This window comes from Penicillium verhagenii, assembly GCF_028828195.1.
Source record: "Penicillium verhagenii strain IBT 33310 chromosome Unknown utg000003l_segment0_segment0, whole genome shotgun sequence".
Taxonomy (NCBI): Eukaryota; Fungi; Ascomycota; class Eurotiomycetes; order Eurotiales; family Aspergillaceae; genus Penicillium; species Penicillium verhagenii.
This window is the reverse complement of record NW_026643167.1, coordinates 286627-307261: the sequence shown is the minus strand read 5'-3', so window position 1 is coordinate 307261 and position 20635 is coordinate 286627. Positions and strand designations below refer to the sequence as shown.

The 20635-nt window shown below is 49.0% G+C and overlaps 10 protein-coding genes across 10 annotated transcripts; 7 read left to right on the top strand and 3 right to left on the bottom strand.

The window, feature by feature from the left end:
* Positions 1-57: 57 nt before the first annotated feature.
* N7466_001522 (uncharacterized protein) lies at positions 58-900 on the bottom strand (the record flags this gene model as incomplete). The annotated part of the gene is made up of 3 exons (XM_057160920.1): positions 58-371; positions 419-727; positions 780-900. The coding sequence occupies 3 exons, from the start codon at positions 898-900 to the stop codon at positions 58-60; spliced, it is 744 nt and encodes a 247-aa protein (XP_057024205.1).
* An 887-nt stretch (positions 901-1787) lies between these two features.
* N7466_001521 (uncharacterized protein) lies at positions 1788-2363 on the top strand (the record flags this gene model as incomplete). Its single annotated transcript, XM_057160919.1, has 2 exons — positions 1788-1856; positions 1908-2363. 2 exons carry the CDS (start codon positions 1788-1790, stop codon positions 2361-2363), a joined length of 525 nt encoding a protein of 174 aa, XP_057024204.1.
* A 2100-nt stretch (positions 2364-4463) lies between these two features.
* On the bottom strand, positions 4464-4806 carry N7466_001520 (uncharacterized protein; the record flags this gene model as incomplete). Its single annotated transcript, XM_057160918.1, is given in 2 exon segments — positions 4464-4567; positions 4584-4806. The coding sequence occupies 2 exon segments, from the start codon at positions 4804-4806 to the stop codon at positions 4464-4466; spliced, it is 327 nt and encodes a 108-aa protein (XP_057024203.1).
* A 445-nt stretch (positions 4807-5251) lies between these two features.
* N7466_001519 (uncharacterized protein) lies at positions 5252-5597 on the top strand (the record flags this gene model as incomplete). The annotated part of the gene is given in 2 exon segments (XM_057160917.1): positions 5252-5367; positions 5381-5597. 2 exon segments carry the CDS (start codon positions 5252-5254, stop codon positions 5595-5597), a joined length of 333 nt encoding a protein of 110 aa, XP_057024202.1.
* Positions 5598-9614: 4017 nt separating this feature from the next.
* On the bottom strand, positions 9615-10567 carry N7466_001518 (uncharacterized protein; the record flags this gene model as incomplete). Its single annotated transcript, XM_057160916.1, has 2 exons — positions 9615-10282; positions 10486-10567. The coding sequence occupies 2 exons, from the start codon at positions 10565-10567 to the stop codon at positions 9615-9617; spliced, it is 750 nt and encodes a 249-aa protein (XP_057024201.1).
* Positions 10568-12063: 1496 nt separating this feature from the next.
* N7466_001517 (uncharacterized protein) lies at positions 12064-12444 on the top strand (the record flags this gene model as incomplete). Its single annotated transcript, XM_057160915.1, has 1 exon — positions 12064-12444. One exon carries the CDS (start codon positions 12064-12066, stop codon positions 12442-12444), a length of 381 nt encoding a protein of 126 aa, XP_057024200.1.
* A 1156-nt stretch (positions 12445-13600) lies between these two features.
* Positions 13601-15856, top strand: N7466_001516 (PAP/25A-associated; the record flags this gene model as incomplete). Its single annotated transcript, XM_057160914.1, has 2 exons — positions 13601-15124; positions 15182-15856. 2 exons carry the CDS (start codon positions 13601-13603, stop codon positions 15854-15856), a joined length of 2199 nt encoding a protein of 732 aa, XP_057024199.1.
* Positions 15857-17552: 1696 nt separating this feature from the next.
* N7466_001515 (uncharacterized protein) lies at positions 17553-17984 on the top strand (the record flags this gene model as incomplete). The annotated part of the gene is made up of 2 exons (XM_057160913.1): positions 17553-17681; positions 17736-17984. 2 exons carry the CDS (start codon positions 17553-17555, stop codon positions 17982-17984), a joined length of 378 nt encoding a protein of 125 aa, XP_057024198.1.
* Positions 17985-18301: 317 nt separating this feature from the next.
* On the top strand, positions 18302-18532 carry N7466_001514 (uncharacterized protein; the record flags this gene model as incomplete). The annotated part of the gene is made up of 1 exon (XM_057160912.1): positions 18302-18532. One exon carries the CDS (start codon positions 18302-18304, stop codon positions 18530-18532), a length of 231 nt encoding a protein of 76 aa, XP_057024197.1.
* Positions 18533-18589: 57 nt separating this feature from the next.
* N7466_001513 (uncharacterized protein) lies at positions 18590-20551 on the top strand (the record flags this gene model as incomplete). Its single annotated transcript, XM_057160911.1, has 2 exons — positions 18590-18766; positions 18818-20551. 2 exons carry the CDS (start codon positions 18590-18592, stop codon positions 20549-20551), a joined length of 1911 nt encoding a protein of 636 aa, XP_057024196.1.
* Positions 20552-20635: the final 84 nt, after the last annotated feature.

Here is a 20635-nt window from a genome sequence, read left to right as displayed (position 1 = left end):
AAATAATCAAACCAAATATTCATTTCGCGCGGCTGCAGGCAAAATATGCTGACTTGACTAACGATAAACATCAGCAGATGTCGACCGCGAACGGCGCTGTTTAGCTGGCAATATGAGAAGATATTCATGGCCATCTAGCAGCTTACCAAGTGGCCACTGCCATTCATCTTTTACTATGGCCAACGCCTCTAATGGCTCGGTGTGGTCCACAAAGAATTTTGTGTTCACGCCGGAAACAATCCCACTTGAATCATTAGCATCGAATACAGTTCCACAGAGCTCGGCAGCACGAATATAAGGGATCGGTGAAGTTGACATAACTTCACTAGCAATCTTGCCAATGAAGTCAAGATCCACCTTTTCGATGGTTCCTACTCGATATGAGAATTAAATAATCTAACTTCCGCGGGAGACTTACTCCCAAAAACTTTGGCCGCAGCCAGACATGCAGCTGGGTGTGAGCTCATAACGCCGTAAATGTGATCAGAATCTTGGATGAGTGTTCGCAAGAGACCACTCGCAAGTCCCTTTCCGCGGTGATGCTGATCGACCACTAATTGAGTGATCCAACAAACAGTCTGACTATTGCACATCCAGCGACAGGCAAATGCGTTTCCAACAAGATCTCCATTGATGGTCACTCGGATATAAACACTCTCGCTCTGGTCGGTGCGTGGGAGAAGGTATTGTTCTCGCAATCTTCGCACGCTCAGCTTCACGGGATTACCTGGCAGGGAAAATCAGATATGTTTACGGGGATGGAATTTGTCTTTTCTCACCCGGATTGTGGGACTGGGGTCCCCAAATCCCATAGTTTCCGTTGAAAAGATGCGCAGCTTCGGCCAGCATGTCGTCGGTGACCTTCTCTGCGGTGAGACACTGGTAAAATTGTGATGTCATGGTGAAATGATTTCTTTTGACGCTTATACTTTCGATGAGAGCAAATTGAGGAACTGGACCAAATGTGACTCTGCGAGGCTTTCGATAGGATTGGGTTGCTGGTGACAGACCGTCCAAGTCAGGCAGTGCATTTATGGGGTTAAAAGCACAGGAGAGAATGAGGGGGGTTTTGCAGACAGGCGGCCGTTTATGTAATCAGTTCGCGTGACCGCCGCCCAGGTGGTGCATAAGCGACATATTTCCTTCCTTTTCGGGAAGCACATCTTACTCTACCACGGTCTTAAACCATCAGTCTACTAATTCACAAAGCGACACTTTTTGATTCTGGAAGAATTTTATTGTGAATCGAAAATGAGCAAGTAAGTCGGTTTCTGTAGATATTCTATTATGTATTAAAAGTGACAACATAACAGGAGAATGCTCCGGGGGAATTGATTGCAGTCGCTTTTCGGCTACCCTACATTATTTGCACCACCTCCTTTCCACTTAATATGTGTAGGGTAAGGGTGTTGCTGCTAAAAAAAAAAGGAATCAAACAAATTGCGGACCATTCTAGCCCCTCTCCGCTCATTGAAAGCACTTTTGCGCCTCGGTATGACTTAGCTTATCCTGCGACAAAATTCTTGCCTATCTAGGTATAGTTCACAGCCCCGCCTATCCCAGATGTCACGGACCAGCCCTTTGGACCCGAAAATCCAAGGGATTGGAGGTTCCCAGTGAATAATCCGATTTGCCTCTGTTTTGCTTTTTCTGCCGATATATGCTCCAACTGATATAAGACAACCGAAGTGCCCGATAAGACAATAATATCCATTCTTGAAAAAACAGTCCTACTTGAGCTCATCAAACGACAATCAAAGCTTACTCTAAGAATCTCCAAAATCACTATGTCAAAAAAGTCCTTCCCTTTGAGTTCGGACAGCCCTGCCAAGGCATTCAATGCGAATCCTTTGCGTGTATGTTCCCGCTTATTCCTTGGATGCTATATTCTAACTTAGCAATCTTAGACCGTGCGGATATGGTATCATAACAGCAATCTCCATCCTATGGACGATATTCAGGAGAAAGGGCTGCAAGATGTGGTTTTTGGAGCCGTGAGTCTTCAAGACTTTGGCCAACGGCTATGTTGTGACAACCACAATTACCCCCAAAATGCGATTATGGTGGACTTTGCCGTAGCTGAGAAGGCTATTTTGAGAATTATCAAGCATTACGGGATCGTCGAATTTATCGCCCTGAGTGACGACGATCCCATTATTGTGGGACAAGGTGCTGAGGATCTCATCTCCAAGAAAACTCTCGGCTACCGGCATATACATGCTCGATATTTGCGTGGTTATGCAGAAAGGTGTAACCTTGCAAATGTACATGGATATACAATGCATGAGTACTTGAAAACTTGGTATGATGAGCGTTTGGACGATATTAGCCTTCGTCTCCAGAGACTTTTATACCATTCATAGATGGTCAGGCTTTTGGTTTGCCTGCTTGAATTGGGAACCCATTCAGTTCTTCGCGACCAGCCTTCCACAATTTTACGATATTGGTCGGGTCTTATGTTCTCCATTGTATCCGTGTTGCTTTAGATAATCGCGGCTGGATGGCAAGTTTAGGCAAACTTTTAAGTCAGCCAAGACGGGTCAGTCAATATTACTAGTTTGCAGTGATTAGTTATAGCTATTCAGCAACCACCGGTCGCCAGAAAATTGAGGCACAGAACCTGCAAAAGTGAAACGCACGGAGGAAATCTGGTCACATTTTCCTCAAATCGATAAAAAATTGGTTACTTGATATGGATTCAAGAGGTGCAGCTCTTACTTTGCCTCTGGTGCGAGATATGACCAATCTTCCACTTAGTAGCTTCTTGACCATAAGAGTGCAAGTGAGGCATCCTGTAGGTGAGTCCCTTGTTAGCCCAATACCATTGTACATTGCTGAAACACCCAATTTTACGACCAGCCGGGTCTTGTCAAATAGGACGGCCCAAGTCAGCACTCCAAGGTTATACAACTACCTGCCAGTCACACCGATAACAATCCTCAGGAGACCAACTTTGGTTCCACTCTTGACATGTGCTTGTCAAACAGGGCCTTCAGCGAGTCCATCAGCCAGACCTCCGAGTTTTGAGCACCGCCACCCAGACCCCTTCCCATGCACATATCGCCGTTATCCTGAATGGTCGGCGTTTTGATTGTGTCTCAAGAATGGCTACTTGTGCATGTCTTCGCGGTCACAGGTCTCGTGCGGCTGGACACTCGTTGAATTAGGTACGCCTGCTCAGTGCTTCTGCCCCATCACCACCAACTGATCATCAGCCATGATCGTGGCTGGAGGACAGACGGACCCAACCGATCTCATGAAACTACAAGGCGGAAGATGCGTTGGGTCGGTCTGGAGTTGAGACTTGTCTCCGCAGAACGACTCTTTCACTTTCTTGGCAGTGTCGTCCGTCGTAGGTGCAGGGTGAGATCAGTGAAAAAATACCGTGAGTGAACCCTCATATTACATATATCAGACACATGCTGACTATCTTGCAGGGCCACTAGTCAAGACGCTGCGAGACATGACATGCAGCCGAACGAGCCTTGCACCGTCGCCACCTTTTCCATGAAGCGATGCGTCTCGCTTTGATGACCGTTCCAAAGTGTGAAAATCGACGTGAATCAGAATTACCTGATCACACCACGCCCTCGCCAGAACCACTGATGCCGACCGGATTGCAGTCCTCGTCGAGAACATCAGCTCCTACTCCACACCCTTGGGAAGTTGAGGCAGCCATGGGACCAACATACCGACCGAGAATACACGACGCGTGGTACGTATATGAAGCTATAGGCTTATATGTCGAGGAAGCCTTCTACGAGGGGAGACTGCCTTTCTCACCCGCGGAGGGTGCGAGTAAGAAGAATGCCGGAAGTCCATCCTATAGGTGGACAGATCTTGCTTTTCGGGACAGACGACGATCGCCACGGACCAGTCCAAGAAGATGACCATGGAGCATTCAGATCTGCCACAAGGCTTGCCGCTTTCTGCTATTTTTCTGCCCCTGTCCAATTTGGTGGAAGCCATTGTCACCAGTGATGGAGAGTCATCGCTTTCGATGACAGTGATTTTTTCAGAGAGACATGCGACTGTCTTGCAACAGCAGATCGCAGGCATATCGTTCATTCCCTTTTTGCAGAATCAGCGACAGCGCCAGCTTCCTGCGGTCATGCGATAAGTGAATGAAGCGGATGTTGCTCAACTGCTGAGACAAAATGATTTGCGTTATGATAAACCATGCGTTGCATTCCCTTCTGCCTCTTGAAACTGCGCGAGACGTCTCCATTGGTAGCTCGCCAAATTTCTGCCTCCTAAGCGCATCAAAAATCGTGATCCATTGTGCAAGTGTTGCCCTTTACGACCGGGTGCTGCCATTGGGCAAAAACATCATACGAGCCCTCGAGCAAATAATCCATGCTTCAGGCTATGATAGACTGCCACCTTGCAGCCCATCTCGTATCAACGCACACGCCGCCAATATCTCGCGAGAGCTGAGAATTGAATCAGTGTACCAGATAAGTCTACAAACCCATTCCGCCACGGACAAAGAGCTTTTGTGGCGCATTATATACGGGCTGAGAGGTGTAAGGTCGAGGATAATAAATTGTGAGTGAACTCCATTTAGCTGGACGTATACTTACATTTTGTGAGAAGTACTTGCCAAGCGCGGAACAACTCGACGGCACACGGTGCAAACGCTCGAATTGCTCCAACGACCCGCTTCTCATCCCATGAACGCCCTGAACCAACATGGACGAGCAGTACCAAGCGAAGGTGCTTGGTCTCCGACGACTCCGGGATGGGTGCGACTATAGGGCGCTTGTCACAATCTCCCAGATAGTCCCGATAGTGCGGCCAACCCATTATGGCAAGAAGAATGATCTTCGCAGTTGAGGTACGTGTGACCTTCCTCGACACTGACACGCGCGCTCGGCGGCATGCAATTGATTGCGGCGGAATGGCTTTCCCCCTGGCGCCTCAACGACAAGTGCCGACACCGAGTGTCACTCGCCAATCCCCACAACTTGGAGGTATCAGTGCCCTACTTTCAGCCGAAACGCCAATTATAAGACCACCCTCACACTACGCATGGGTGACCAGATGATTCAGCGCGACCAAATTTATCCCATTCGCTCCTGGAGCCCTTGGTATTCTCGCTACCCAAAATGAGCAGCCGTCATCGTGAATAGTGAGGCGGGGGTCTGAGGCGGGGATCATCACACACATCATCTGTCTTGAGGCCTAATGTTGAGCATTGGCTCTTTTGCCAGGCTTTCCAAAAGTCACCAGGTGATTGGGCAGTGCCAGAATGCGTTTGTTCGATTTGAATGCACCCGTAATCCACCCTCCAATCGCCCGTCCAAATGCTGATCAGTCATCGGATAAATGTGAGTCAAAAGTCCCCTTTCTGATCTGTGAGCTAACGTATGCCCAACAGAATTTGTCTCGATGAAACCCAAAGCACGCCATCACCGCCGCAGGCAATCGACTGCCTTGTTCCGGATATGCAGTTCATGTCAAAGTACGCGTTGCCGGTTTCTCAAACGAAGGGCATGCTGAAGAACATGCGCACAAAGGACTTGACTGCCACGGTTGTCTGGCTCAGGTCAGTGCCATGGCTGGACTTGGTCGGTCTTGTGGGAGTTGGCTTGTAGGAGTTGGCTTGTGGGAGTTGGCTTGTAGGAGTTGGCTTGTAGGAGTTGGATTGTGGGAGTTGGATTGTGGGAGTTGGCTTGTGGGAGTTGATGTTTGGCAATCGGCTCGTGGGAGTGGGTTGGTGAGCATTACATTATGGCAGTGGGATCGTGGGTATTGATATGTGGGAATCGGCTCGTGGAAGTGGTTCGAGAAAGTCGGCCAGGAGTTGAGAAAAAACCAGGTACGTCTGCTCGAGAGATACTCCATGGTCATTTCAATCGGCTACAGCTGTAATCCGGCACAGAGAGGTCCGAAGCATGTTTGAAGAGTCGACTAGAGCGAGCATTGGTTGACCTGAAACTTGAAGACCCATCAATACATGGGCTGTCTTGTCAGCCGGAAGCCACCAGAACGAGCCGAGTATTAAGGAAAGTCGAGTATGAAGAGCTGTGAGAAGATATTCTTGGCATGATGTCGACTGACTTATTGCAAAGGCCAGTGTCGTGTGCGGACCAACTCCGCGGGACGTCGCGTAAACAATCCTGCCCCGCGTCTGGGACAACCTCACCGCCTTTGCCGTCGCGTTGGATCAATAGCACCCTTCGCCAAGCACTGGTGGATGCCAACCATTCACGCTTTGGAGACGCAACGCTGTGTTTCCATTCATGAGAAGTGCGGGCGCCGACCCCGTTCCACATCCTTGCTCAACAAGTAGCTCTGTCGCGAACGTGATTATTCTTGCCAGCCTGTCCACCCGCTGCGCGACTGACGTTCCGATCTCCACGGACACTCACAGTAATCGAGCACACGTGCATTGCAGCCTGTCATCAACTCAGTGCCAGCAATTGTATGCTAGCGGGGATTTTGCTCATGCTTGAACAAAGGCACGCGATTGAGACAAGACCAAATTCGAAAATGGAGTAGAGGTGCAACCAAGGAAATTACCTCATTCGATGAGAATGTCGATGGATCTACCCACATCGATGGGGGCTGGAGACTCGTCTGCCAGGCAACACGTATGATATCGCCCCCACTGGTACTTGATGTTGTGTCGGCGGAGCGATTATGTGCAAACGTGGGTGACACGAAGCCACATCCGGTAGCCATACAGTGCGCTGAGCAAGCTCGGCAAATCTGGCCTGACTGTCATTGCAAAGCCAGTGACCGAGCGCTACCGCCGCTGGGTCAACTTTAGCCGATAAGATCCCATGCGACCTTTGCATTGCAGCCATCACTGCTTGGCCATATTAGTACTTCAGAAGTCTGGGAGATCTCACGTAAGGTGTCATGAATTTGCGCCGTCTCTTGCAGTATCGACCAAATTGTGGTCCTGCTCGAGCCATCCAAGTGGGAGGGATTTCTCGCGATTCTTGTCGTTTGCTGACCTGAATGCCACAATGGTTTCCCAACATGCACTGCCATCCCATCACGTGATATGGCTCTGGCCCCAATTCTGCTGAAGAGAAGTCGATTTGAGCTTCCAAAAATTCATGCCCATTTTATTGGCGAATCGAAAAATTCAGAGAATTTGGTACTCGCTGGTATAAATCTCGCCCAGGAATTCATTCTGAAAGGTATGGGAATCTATGAAGAGGAAGCCATGGCCGTGTAAGGCTACTCGCCCAACTGCCATGGCAGATAAAAGAAGGGTTCTTACGCATTGGTGCTAGGTATCTTGCTCAGTTGCTTGTTATTTGAGTACAACAGTGAGGTTTGTGCCAAGATGATGTGGGGCGAGATGCAAGCTCGGTGTCTCTGGGTTGCATCGTCTGGTCGAGTCCCTGTGACATCTGCGCTGTCGCGTACATCCCTGCATGACTGCATGAAGTCATCTTTGCTCGCTCCAGGCCTGTCTCAGTGCGCCTGTTTGCTCCTTCTAAGACAGCAAGTTCTGCTGGCTCTGTCCTCGAGAATGCCATCGTGCTGAACGCGGGTGATGCGTCATGACACAACGCTTATTGGCCACCTCATCAATCACACATCTCGGCTTTCGCACAGTCATGTGTCTCATCAGACATCCAGCTGTGCGTCGCTGCGTCGCTGATGTCTCGCAGTGCATGATCACCACGAGTCGTTGACTTGCCTTTTAGGCGCATCTTATGTTCCGCGTGAGCTGCTGACTGATGAAGAGCGACTTGAGGTTCTTTCGTAGTATTTTCAGATGCTTTCATCTAGTTTGAAGACGAGTGCTCGTCATACTGGGCAAATTCTAGGCCAGTGATGCAGATGATTATGCTTTCGTCCTGCATGTTGCTTCCGCCTACGTAGTTGCCCTGATAAGACCTTGATGATATATCCTTTTCGTAGACTGATGACTACTTTTAATGAGACACGTGCAGTATATCATGTTGTTCGACGGTCGTATTATGATAGCCTTGTTATTGTGTGGGACAGGGAAAGCTCGCAACGTGACCGTACACAAAAGACGTGAATGGTGTCATTTCATCGGATCTAGGGCTCACGCGCAGCGATGTGGGACTCAGGTTTGCAGCCGGTCGGGTTGTCGAGCATTAGCTTTATGTTTGCATCATACAGTACGTGGTCGCCTTTGAATTAAGTTAATGCCAATTGTCTCATGTTGTGTCGCATTCGTACCCAGAGGAGACTGGTGTAGACTTCATTGGTCATATTTTCATGAGACCGCTAGAATTTCTAGTCAGGCGTGCGATTTGGATGTCATAAAATAGCATACGTAGTTCAAAAAAATCTTGTTGATTCATTGAAGGAGGTGTCATATATTGTACACATATGGTATATATATATATCGGGAAGTTTGAGCCGAGTGGATTCTTGGTGTAGATTATAAGGATTTTGACATAATCTAGCTTTCTGTATGAAATATAATTATCGGCCGTATGCCACAAGTCATTTACTTGTCAAGCAGGACTTGACAACGGCTGTTGGCCTATAAGACAAATACAGTACTGTGGGTGGGATCTTCCAAATAGGATGGAGCGTGCGCGAGGGATGACACACCGCCTAAGCGCCTCGCTCCGTTTGACAACAACGCGTCCAGACTCAGCATTGACGGTCTGCTCATCGACGCGTCGACACTGTCATCATCGACAAATTGTTTCCAGTGCTGGTCACTATTTTCCAGGCTGATCACCGTTTCTAAGCTGGTCATCGTTACTAAGGTGGTCACCGTTTCAAGCTAGTCATCGTTTCAAGCTAGTCACCGTTTCAAGCTAGTCACCATTTCTAAGCTGGTCACCGTTTCTGAGCTGGTCACCGTTCATGAAGTCGTGCTCGATTATTTACCAACGCTCATTCAAGTGTTTGCACAGCATTTCAAGTGTTGAAAAGCCAGTCAACTGTTGATTAAGCCGTTTAAGTGTTGATGAAGCCGGGTAACCGTTTGAACAGCCGGCTCAACTGTTTAGACAGTCGGTCAACTGTTTAGACAATAGGTCAACTGTTGACGAGAATAGGCTCAACTGTTTACGAATGGTCATTCAACTGTTTATTAGATCAGGCTCACCTGTTTAGAAAGCCGGTCAACTGTTTAAGAATGCCGGTCGACTGTTCACGCACGCTCAGTCAACTGTTTACAAATGCTCATTCAACTGTTTACAAATGCTCATTCAACTGTTGATGAAAACAGCCTCAACTGTTTACCAGAGCAGGCTCAACTGTTTACGCACGCTCATTCAACGGTTCAAGACGCTCAGTCAACTATCAACTTTACAGGCTGGTTGCCACCGGACTATGGATCACCGCATCTACCCGTCACCACCAACGCCAACCTCAACAGTCATCTCGGTTTTCCTGACCTTTGAAACAGACATGAACAATGCTTTCTTGCCCAAGTGTGATGGCCTTTGATCCAGCGACCAGCCTGGACGTGTGTGTATACATCCTCTAGGTGTGTAGACATCTCGTGAGACCAGATTCTGGATATGATACTACAATGCACGGCGAATTCGGTACAGTAACAGCAAAATGCTGGGTTTATCCATTCTCTATATAACGCTATCTTGGAGTGAAAATAGGCTCTGAATGCGCTCTCCTGGCCTTACTGCCAGTCTCTTCGCCTATGGCCCGAGCCTACAAAAGTGAACTATCGATGTTGGAGCAGGTCTTGGCTTCTTCAACTGCAGAGCGAAAGTTGAATACTGGTCCCTAGCACCACGTAGAGGTGCCTGCAATTCGCTAGAGTTCCTTGGTGTCGCAGCTTCCCCCTGCGGAGAACTTGGTGATGCAGCGGTCTCCTGCAGAGAACTTGTTATCGCAGCGGTCTCCTGCGGGGAACAGTTGGTATCGCAGAGCCCGTCCTGCGGGGAACAGTTGGTATCGCAGAGCCCGTCCTGCGAGGAACAGTTGATAACGCAGAGCCCGTCCTGCGGGGAACAGTTGGTATCGCAGAGCCCGTCCTGCGGGGAACAGTTGATAACGCAGAGCCCGTCCTGCGGGGAACAGTTGGTATCGCAGAGCCCGTCCTGCGAGGAACAGTTGATGTCGCAGAGCCCGTCCTGCGGGGAACAGTTGATGTCGCAGAGCCCGTCCTGCGGGGAACAGTTGGTATCGCAGAGCCCGTCCTGCGAGGAACAGTTGATGTCGCAGAGCCCGTCCTGCGGGGAACAGTTGATGTCGCAGAGCCCGTCCTGCGGGGAACAGTTGGTATCGCAGAGCCCGTCCTGCGAAGCATGTTTGGTGACGCAGAGCTTGTACTGCGGACCCGTGGCCACGAAAACCCTCAAGCCTGCAGACAAGAGATGGAAACAATGACACACGGGAGTGTGAGGAGGAAAGTCCTGATTTTTTTTGGGCCGGAAATCTCGCGCCTTTTATGTCAAGTCGCCTACGTCTCTTCACAGAAACCCCCTGTGCAAATTCATACGAATGGCCACTGATTTGGGAGGGCATTGGAAAAGTGACTTGAAAATCTTTGGTCAGAAGACGTACGTTCCATAGATCCGTGGTTGGCCTCATGTTGCCAGGGGGACCAGCTCTTGGTTCCGCCAAACCGATCATCCAGACTCTCCATTTCTTGCGGTGGGTTACATTGGCGACTGGGTACCAGAATTGATGAAGTGGAATCCATGGGTATGATTGCTATGGCAATGAAATTGCGTTGCGCTGCAAGTTGCGACAGATGTATTACACTACAGCATTCAAAGAGAGCTGAACGCATTCGACATGCACATCAATTATGAGTACTACTGCAATCATTGTCGTGCATTGATGTAAAAAGCTTCCGCAACGCGCCTTATTCTTGTTCACATCCGTCTGAGAACCCAATGGGTACTGTAATATCAAGCAAGATGCTTGAAAAGAGTGGACCTTGGGACCAGGGTTGAATGAGAGCGGGCGCCGCTCCGCAAGAACGATCTGTGTGCGACATGCTTGCTGCGATGCGTCGCAAAAGAGCGTCAAGATTCTTGATGGCAATGATTTGGCCAGCTGACTTGATGAGAGAAGACCTTAGAAATTTCAGGCATCCTCCCTAGGCAGGCGCAGTGCGGGTATCTAGCGTTGCGTATGCATCTCAAGCTAAGGAGGTAGCGGAAGCAAAGACCTTCATGGCTAAAAAGAAGGGATCCGCGACCTACAGGGAGCTAGGCTAACAGCCGTCAAGGGACTGTTAATGGCAGAGAAATAAGGAGCGGGCGAACGCCTCATTGACGACCGTCCAGATCATCACATTGTAAGGAGATCTGACATCTCAGTGGGTTCTCAGTCGGGACTTTCCCACGTATTACAGTACTGCTCTCTATCGCTGACTACATGCTGCCTCCCAAAAGTTCACGGTATCGTGGTCATTGCCCAATTGGTCTCCGGTGTGGAAGGGAGCCGTTCTTGGGCCAGCTGGTTTCGATCGACGCAACCCACGTGCCAAATAAGGTTTAAGGTGCCGGCCGATCATTTCGATCTCGCCGTCCCACTCTCCACCCCTCATCTGAGTTATGCACCCTACTCAGGACGATTGCCTTGGCCACTGGCAAATTCTCGATCATGAGGTCAATCAATGACTACGAACATAGTAAAATACTCTCCTGCTCACCTCTCTGCAATCGACGCGCGTGGCAGGGCAAAACCTGAGGGTTCACGAGTACTTTTGCATGACTTTGGCCGATTGGCTGGCTCGGCCCTTCAATCATCCAAACCGACCAGGCTATGGGCCATTCTCTACTTGTTTGGAGCAATCGTGATTGGCTGTTTGACTGAGGAACGAAGGGGCCTAGCCTGATGCGGAGAGCCTATTGTGACCCAAGCATCCCGTCGTGCCTGGCAAATCAGCTGCCAGCCTGTACCCTGGAAAGGCGTCGGTCACTTTCTAGAAGTTCCATGTGGCGCAAGACCCACTACTGATGTAACATCGTGGACCACAAGCCATGAGATTCATTTCGGGTTGAGGCAGGCGACCTTGACCGGATTTACAAGCTAGCTCCCATCTTTAACATTCATCCCTTGTCAGCCCAATTTCCGAAGACAAGATACTATCTTTCCTCTAGATTTCTTCCAATCAATACCTCTTACAGAATGTCAAGCTCCATGTCCAAGGCTTCTACCTTTTGGCCAGGCCAATATTCTGCCAGGCTCGCCAAAGCTCTTGAAGATGAAGATAAAGATGAAGATGAAGACGGTGCAGAAGAAAACGCTTCACATGAAGAGTCGATAGCGGGCCAACCTGAATCTTCGAAGTCCATCCCTACTGAGCGTGTGGGTGTTCTGCATGACAAGGGTGAGCGACATGGAAGCCGCCGTGGCAAAAAGCCTTTGAACGCACCCGACCGACCGATGAAAGTGGCTGATTCATCACCACGCAGATTACGCCGGCCTGAAAATCTTGCAAACAAACGGTCAGTGAATGTTTTGGTAGAAATTCCTCTGCTCTGTCCCATTCTAATCAATGATTTTTAGACCTGCGAAGCAAGTGAGGAAAGAACCATTCATAAGTTTATCCAAGAGAGAGGAAGAGACGGGACGATGCAGAAAGGCAGAAAGGAAGACTACTGAACGACTGGTCAAGAGACGATTGACCAGGGATATCGAAGTCTTGAAGAGAGAGGTGGAGGATCTTCAAGAAATGGTCACTCGGCAGGCATCCCTGTCTGAGCGACGCAAGGAAAAGCGAGTCTCGTTCTATGAAGATGTCAGCTAAAGCAATCAATCGAGGAAGCCTGACAGAATAGAATGTGTCCTTGTTGTAGTTCAAAAGGAAGAATTTTTTTATTCAGAAGGGAAATATGAGGCCATATATACAACGAGGAGATTAAGTTGATTTCCAATCAACTTGACTCTTCGTATACATACTTCGGGATTAATTCCGATGGTTCGGCTTGGTTCCTGATCTGCACCAGCCTCATATCACAACAACCACCATAGAGAACGGCCATATTCTCTGCCTTGAAATATTGTACATCCCCACCCTCAGATAAATGAATTCTTTCAAAGGCAGTATACTTCACCGCCGAAGCGAAGTATCCATTGCGGCTAGATTCCCGCAGCCCTGTGGATCATGATCATCGTCGTCCACTGCTCCGCCCTAGGCTCCTTACAAGGAGAATATGATATTCTACGCTGCTCGAGTTCTTCATCCAATCATGGCAAGCCTTGCCTACTGAGTTGCCAGGGGGTCAGTCAATTTGAGCAAAGTCAATTCTGAGGCTTGCCACGGGTCATACGATTTGGAATCGTCTGCCAAGAGCTATGAATGCAACACCGAAAAACTTTGTTAGTATTCGTAACAATTATAATCCATTGTAGCCACTCTCTGACTTGGTAATCCTAGCATGTGGGTTCAATTGGAATAATCCACCCGCACGGGAAAACTTTATTAGCACGTGGTAATAGTGCGCACGTTCTAGCCTGGCCCAATCATTGCTCCCTCCACAGCTACCAGACATGAGTTGACGTTTCGGGCCTGCTCTCGACCCGCTTATCAAATCTGGTCTTAATTAGTTCCCTGCTGCCTTCAAAGTTTGCAGCAGATTTCTCCAAAGTGCATTCATTGACTCCACCCCTGGGAAATATGTTTTGTACCCATTTTCTTGCCGCATGATCGCGGCTCTTCGAAATGTCAACACATCATTTCAGAGGAAGTTCCAAATATCGTGACTCGCATCCAAATCCACATGACAAATTGAGATCTCGTCACCAGCTACCTCCCACTGCCAACCGACCGCTGGTATCTACAAGGATCGAACACACCCTAGAAAATCTCAAAGACGAAGTTGATAATCACATTCCGCTAAAGTCCGCCTGTTATTCTACTTTGGGCGAAAGCGGAGAAGCCAAAAGCCACGCGTCTGATGAGGATGATTCCGACCCTGAGCGACCACGGAAAAAGCGTACAATTAGTGTTGATGGGCTACAAGACACTCCGCCAGTTTCACTCCCTGGTCCCCATGCTCCAAGATGGTCTGATCCGGATTCTTACACTTCGATACCCCCAACAAGCCAACAAACGAATGACAGGGTCGATATTTTCAAGCTGATTCGGGAATCGAGACTTGGAAATGCAGCGAAAGCAGGTGAGACTGATGAGGTGAAAGAGAATTTGGATTTCATTGCTCTCGGCATGATACCAGAAATCGAACTTGAGAGAAACGCTCCCGAGAACGCCCTTGACATACCTCCGCAGAGACAGACAGGCAGAGGAAGCATTGGTCCTGTTTCAAGGCGAAGTCGAATCCGTCGGGGTATGGTTAAATGCCGCTCTCGAAATACTAGCAAGCTTGGAAGCAGGTGCAAACGTGACGGATCCGTCATTAAGAAGTGGAGACCACAGTCTCAAGAGACAGGCACCCCTTGGCTTGAACCAATTCCGCCTTGCTTGCCCATAAAATATCAGTCAGTATACTATTCGTGCTCTGGGTTAATTGGATTATTCCTTCTCATGCGAACTAGGTTAGATTACGAGATTATCAGCTTCTACAACTGGGTCAAGCCACAAGACTTCGAGAACATTGTCCGCAGAGATCTGGTCGAGCGGTTGAAAGCTGCATTTCAAAGCCGATATGCTGGTATTGAAATCCACATCTTCGGCTCTTTTGCCTCTGGTGTCCATCTATCTACCGCCGATATTGACTTGGTGTTACTGTCAGACAGCTTCAGACACACAGGAGTGCGTTCATTTGGCGAGAAGAAAGGGGAACTACATGCAATTTCTGATTTTCTAAGAAGCATTCATATCGCTCTCCCTGATTCGATCGAGTGCGTTGCCCATGCTCGAGTGCCGATTGTGAAATTTGTTGACAGCTTGACTGGGCTGTGTGTCGATATGTCTTTTGACAACAACAGTGGTTTGATCGCCGCCGAGACCTTCCAAGTGTGGAAGGAGCAGTTTCCTATAATGCCCGTGATTCTGTCAGTCGTCAAGTTTTTCTTGTTGATCCGTGGTCTCAATGAGGTCCGAAGCGGCGGACTAGGAGGATTTTCTACCACTTGCTTGGTCACAAGTTTCCTCCAGCATTTACCTCAGCAACCTCTACAGCCCACTCTTGGAAGTAGTCTCATGCATTTCTTCAACTTTTATGGAGATCAGTTTCGATATGATCAGGTGGCGATCTGTTTGAATCCTCCGGGATATTTCAGCAAGGTACGCTGGGTGGAAACGATACATTCTCTGCATTAGCTGACCCGTGAAACACAACAGAAATCTTTTGGAAATCCGAATCGTCTCACTATTGAAGATCCAAACGATACGTACAATGATATCTCCAGTGGGGCAAAGGCGACCGACTTGATTTTCCGTATCTTCGCTGGTGCTCATACCACTCTGAAGAATTGTTTAGAGTCCCTCACTTCCGTCCAAAGCCCAAACAAAAGCATTTTGGGGTCAATAATTGCAGCGAACTTTGACAGATACACTGAACAACGCAACCAACTTCACCGAGTCTTCATGACAGAAGAGAGATTTGCTAAGCACAGGATGTCTCCATCGCCGCCGTCGGAATCTTGGCATGTCAGCGGAGTGCGTTCTGCTCCCCCGCCGCTACCTGTTGGGCCTCCGAATACACAATTCCTCGTGATTCCAGTGCAAAAACCTCGGAACGACGCAACATCCAAATCGAAATACACGAGAGCCGAATCAGAAGACAATCCTGATGAGCATCTTAGCGAAACAAAGCTTGTCAAGCCTCGCAGGGGCCAAAGAGGACCACAAGCTCGCGGGTGGCGCGCAGCAAGAATGAAACGCCTCAGACCTGATCTTCAGAATCTACCCAGCTCGCTCACAGTCAAACAGGCTTTGCAGCACGGTGGATATGCTACCAACGGGGAAATGAAACGTGATTTGAACTTGAGGGAACGGAAACAAGCCGCGGCCTGAGTAGATTCTTCTCAGCTTTGGAACTCACTCCAGCAATGAACCTCTTTGGACTTTTCAGCCAGTACACGACAGCGAGCAACCTCCGGTTCCTATCATGCCTTCCGTCGAGACTTCTCCTACAGCTGCAGAAGCGGTGCGAAGCACCGCTAGACCAAGTACACAACAGTTGCGTAAAGGGTCGGAGCATGTGGACTATCCGCTTTTTCCTGTGGCCTCTGCATCCTCAGACCCGCCATCGCTACGTCGATCAGGTTGGAAGAGACGGGCTCCTGACCGATACAGGGCGTAGATGATTCGCGCACAATCTAGCCAGGCAGCTTCCAGCATGCACCTGTAACATGGTCAGTCGGCAGAATGGCGTGTCAAAGCTGCGGTCGGGGAGGCAGGTGTCCTGTCAAAGTTGACAGTCACCTAATGGTTGGTATAGAGGAATTTCCTGAGGTAATCTTGAAGGCTGTGTGGGCCGTCTGCGACGAGTGCTTTCAAAAGGGCTTCTCCTGGTCAGTGCATTTTTTAGATAAATGGTACACTAGGACTTCTGAGAAGTGAAGTTTTGGAGATCTGAGATTTTTTTCCTTGAGTTCTTTTAAGCTGAGCAGAATTCGATTCCATCCACTATGCTCTTACCGCGGAATGAGACACGCGGCCTGAAACAGCTACTTGAGCTTGCGGGTCAACATTTTGACCGGAATCATATCATGACTCCAAGATCCAATTGCGGATTTGTTTTGTCTTCCCATTAATATCTGAAGCACCGGTACTACGTGTCTGTAGTACCTTTCAGCAGCAGCACTGTCCATTCCCTTTCGTAAAAATTCGTCGCGGCAATTTTCCTACCTGCCAGCAATCTTTCGAGCCCCGTACATCTGAAATGGTGCACTATGTCCACATCATCGCTAGACAACATGGAGTTCCACCAAGCGAGATAAGTGACCATATCGGGCGCTTAGAGGAGGCCATTGGGCTTGCATTGCCACCAACTTCCATTTGGCATGGAATGGCCTATCATCAAGGTCGCAAACGACAACACCCGTCCTGGTTTCGAAAAGAGCTCATTTTTGCATGTACGGGTCACGAAGATTTGAAGCGCCTGGATGAGATATGGTATCAGACCTGGGTGTTTCTGATCAATACAAAAATTGAAGGGGATATGAACGAGAGGCTCATACGAGCGGTCTTGGGCTTATAATGACAGTGGAAAAGGTAGAACATACCGAAGGGGGACACTTTGATGCGTTGACAAAGCGCATGCTTCACTTGCGGAGCGAGATGGCATGGTCGCACAATGGGCAAGCCGGGAAAGAAGACGCTCAAGGTTGTTGATATTTTGGGAGACGGTTAGAAATTGGGAGGCATGTCTGATGTGAAATTACTACCATGCTCGAAGGTACTTTGCCATATCCAAACGCGCAAATTACCTGCTGAATCTTGTCCTAGGCGAGGAAGATGATCAAAGAGCAACACGAAATGCTACAAGAATGATGACGCTTCACTGTGCAGACATCTGGTGGATCACCACAACGGCAATTTAAATCACCAGAATGGAGACTGCAGAGCTTGACGGTGAACGCACTAGATTATGGTTCAAAATGTTTTTTTCTGGTTCAATATCACTCTCGCTTCTTCAAAAACCTTCCTTTCCGTCTTCTCTCTTCGTATGTATGATAGTTCTCGTGGCTTACAATTCATCATCATCATGCAACTCTTCTCCTCCCTCGCTGCCTTTGCCGGTCTCGCTCTGGCCCAGAATGCGGTAATCAGACTACCTACCCCCAATCAGACAGTCGCTTCTGGCAGAGATATCATCGTTCAAATGCAACGACCTGTATGATGATCTCCCATTCTTCTGGCCAAATTATAATTTTCTAACCGCATTCAGGATTCCTTGACTGGCTCGACAGAGATGGCGGTCGCTATTGGTCTTATCTCTTGCCTCCATCGAGTCTGTCAGCCTGCCAGCAACATCATGGGAACCATCCTTTACAACGGGGTGATTGACCCCGTGTACCACGAGGCCTACCTGCCACCTTACCAGAACTTCACTGTCACAGTACCCTTTTCCTTTGCGGTAGGTCAGGCCCAGATCAACGTGGCTCATGCCACACTTATCGGAGTGAGTGACCCTTGATCACAATTGTCGGCTTGTATTCTGCTGACCGTTGATACAAAGCTGGCCCGTATCCTGATTTGGAAACCCTCAATCAGACTATAATCATTTCCTAGAAAAATGGTCAATATCCTCTGCACTTTTCTTGCTAGCAGACTGCCGTCTGTATGTCATGTAATCCTCTTCTTATTCTTCTTCATTTTGTAATACTCATTAATTCCAATTTCAACAGTCGAAACTTATTCGCTCCGGTAGTAGTCGATAGTGTTGTTGACTTAGACTTTTCATTTTTTGGGTCAAACACCATAGACCGAGCAAAAAGACAGGTGTAATCTCCGATGTACCAGAGCGCTGGCATCGACTACGCCAAAGTCATTTGGGCTGCAGAATCATTTTTTTCGTGGAGTCGATGGGTGAAATGGGATGAGCGGGTCCATGATGAAGGGGCAGTGGATAAAATATTCTCGCGCACAGGCCCACGCCAAGAGGCCATGCCGCGCGCCAAACCGAACATCCATTACCACTCGATGTCGGGCTCCTTCCTGAAACGCAACAACCGAACATCCTAGTTGATGGGTGCTTTTTGACAGCGACAATGACCTTCTTGTATTGGCCAGGTCTACATAATGAAACGCGAAGCACCGTCTGATCTACATGGCTGCAACAGTGTTGGTGACGTGCGACCAGCAAAAGCGCGCCGGCGAGAAAGCCCCAGCACGAATCCAGAGCTTTGGAAGAAAGAGCACGAGCACAGCAAAGCGCAGCAACCGCTTTCTCCCTCCTCTCCTGAATGTGATAGTAAAGTATGTTTTGACCCTCAACTTGCGATAATCATCACACTGACTGCCTAGTAGCCTGATACCCTCGAACACCGAACCACCACCCCTACATCCCTCCCGAATGCAACCGACGAGCTTACGGACGATATATACCAGTGGATCCCTGCACCGTCGGAGATTGCCGCGCTTGAGGCGATGAGCCAACCCGCGTCGAAACGATCCCGATCGTGTTCGATCTCCACTGATCGAGGGCGTGCTCCATCGGTCTCGTCGGACAACAGCGAGAGCAGCTCGGCTCGGGACACCAGGTCATATGCGTACCGAGCCGTCAACTATGTCACAATTCTAGAGACCAAAGGCTGCTTCATGCGACAGTCCCCCGCCGGTCCGATGCCCGAGGATATTGCGCTCTGCGAGCGTCTTCTCAGTCAGCCCATCGAACCCCCTAGTGGTACACTGCTCGAAGACGAATATATCACAGCTTTTCATGATGCGTTGCAGAATCGATCCGAAGCGCGTCTCTTGGTAGACCTACACCCTCTGATTATGCCCTCCGCGGAGAATCAATACATTCAGGGGAACCAATCTCTGAAGGATGTGATTGATGGGTACAATGATCCTTGGCTGAAGACCGAGCCGATTTATGGTCCCAAACCGCAGCCGGATCATGCGCGAGGCTTAAGATGGTCGACCTTTTCCGAGACTCAGCGGCGCAAACTCGGGATCAAGCCTGACGAGAAATCACCCTACACGGTACGAGAGGACATGTACTTTCCATACTTGACCGCAGAAATCAAATGCGGGAACCAGGCACTGGATTTTGCCGACCGGCAAAATATGCACAGTATGTGCATTGCCCTGCGAGCCGTGGTCTCTTTGTGCCAAGCGGCAGGCTGTACGGAAGAGGTGCATCGGCGGATATTGGGCTTTTCGATATCGCATGACCTCGGAGGCCTTCGAATATATGGCTACTATCCCGAGATTGATGATGCCAAGGTGTCATTCTACCGCTGGCCTGTTGCGCAACCCAATATCTGGTCCAAAGAGAATCGGTGGACATGTTATCAGTTTGTAGAGAACCTGGACCGTGAATTTCTGCCTATTCATACTCACCGGTTGATGCGGATCCTGGAAGAATTCCCGGACCCAGACGAAGATGATTTCGATGTCGAAGTCGACGAACTTGACTCTCAGGTGTCCATGGTCGGATCGCAGGAACGCCCGGGGTATCGCAGAGCAGCATCTTCGCAGAATCGTGGTCTACAACCAGAGCTACGTATGATGGTACAAACATTACAACAACAATTGGGAGAACAGAAGGAACGAGAAGAGAAGCGAGAGGCGGATCAGAAGAAAAAAGAAGCAGAGCAGAAGGAAAGAGAAGAAAAGCTCCTCGCTCAATTGGAACAGCAAAAGCTACGGGAAGAGAAGCGAGAGGCGGATCAGAAGGAACGAGAAGAGAAGCGAGAGGCGGATCAGAAGGAAAGAGAAGAGAAGCGAGAGGCGGATCAGAAGAAAAAAGAAGCAGAGCAGAAGGAAAGAGAAGAGAAGCGAGAAGCAGAGCAGAAGGAAAGAGAAGAGAAGCGAGAAGCAGAGCAGAAGGAAAGAGAAGAGAAGCGAGAGGCGGATCAGAAGAAAAAAGAAGCAGAGCAGAAGGAAAGAGAAGAAAAGCTCCTCGCTCAATTGGAACAGCAAAAGCTACGGGAAGAGAAGCGAGAGGCGGAACATAAGGAAAGGGAAGAAAAGAGAGAAGCAGATTATAAGGAACTGCAAAGCAAGCTTCTTACTCTTCTAGAACAGAGAAGATAAGTCGAAATGATCATTCGAACTGTGTTTATGCCTTCTTTGTTGATCATTCCTGTGCAGAGATGTGGTGGTTTTTGAGTTACACTT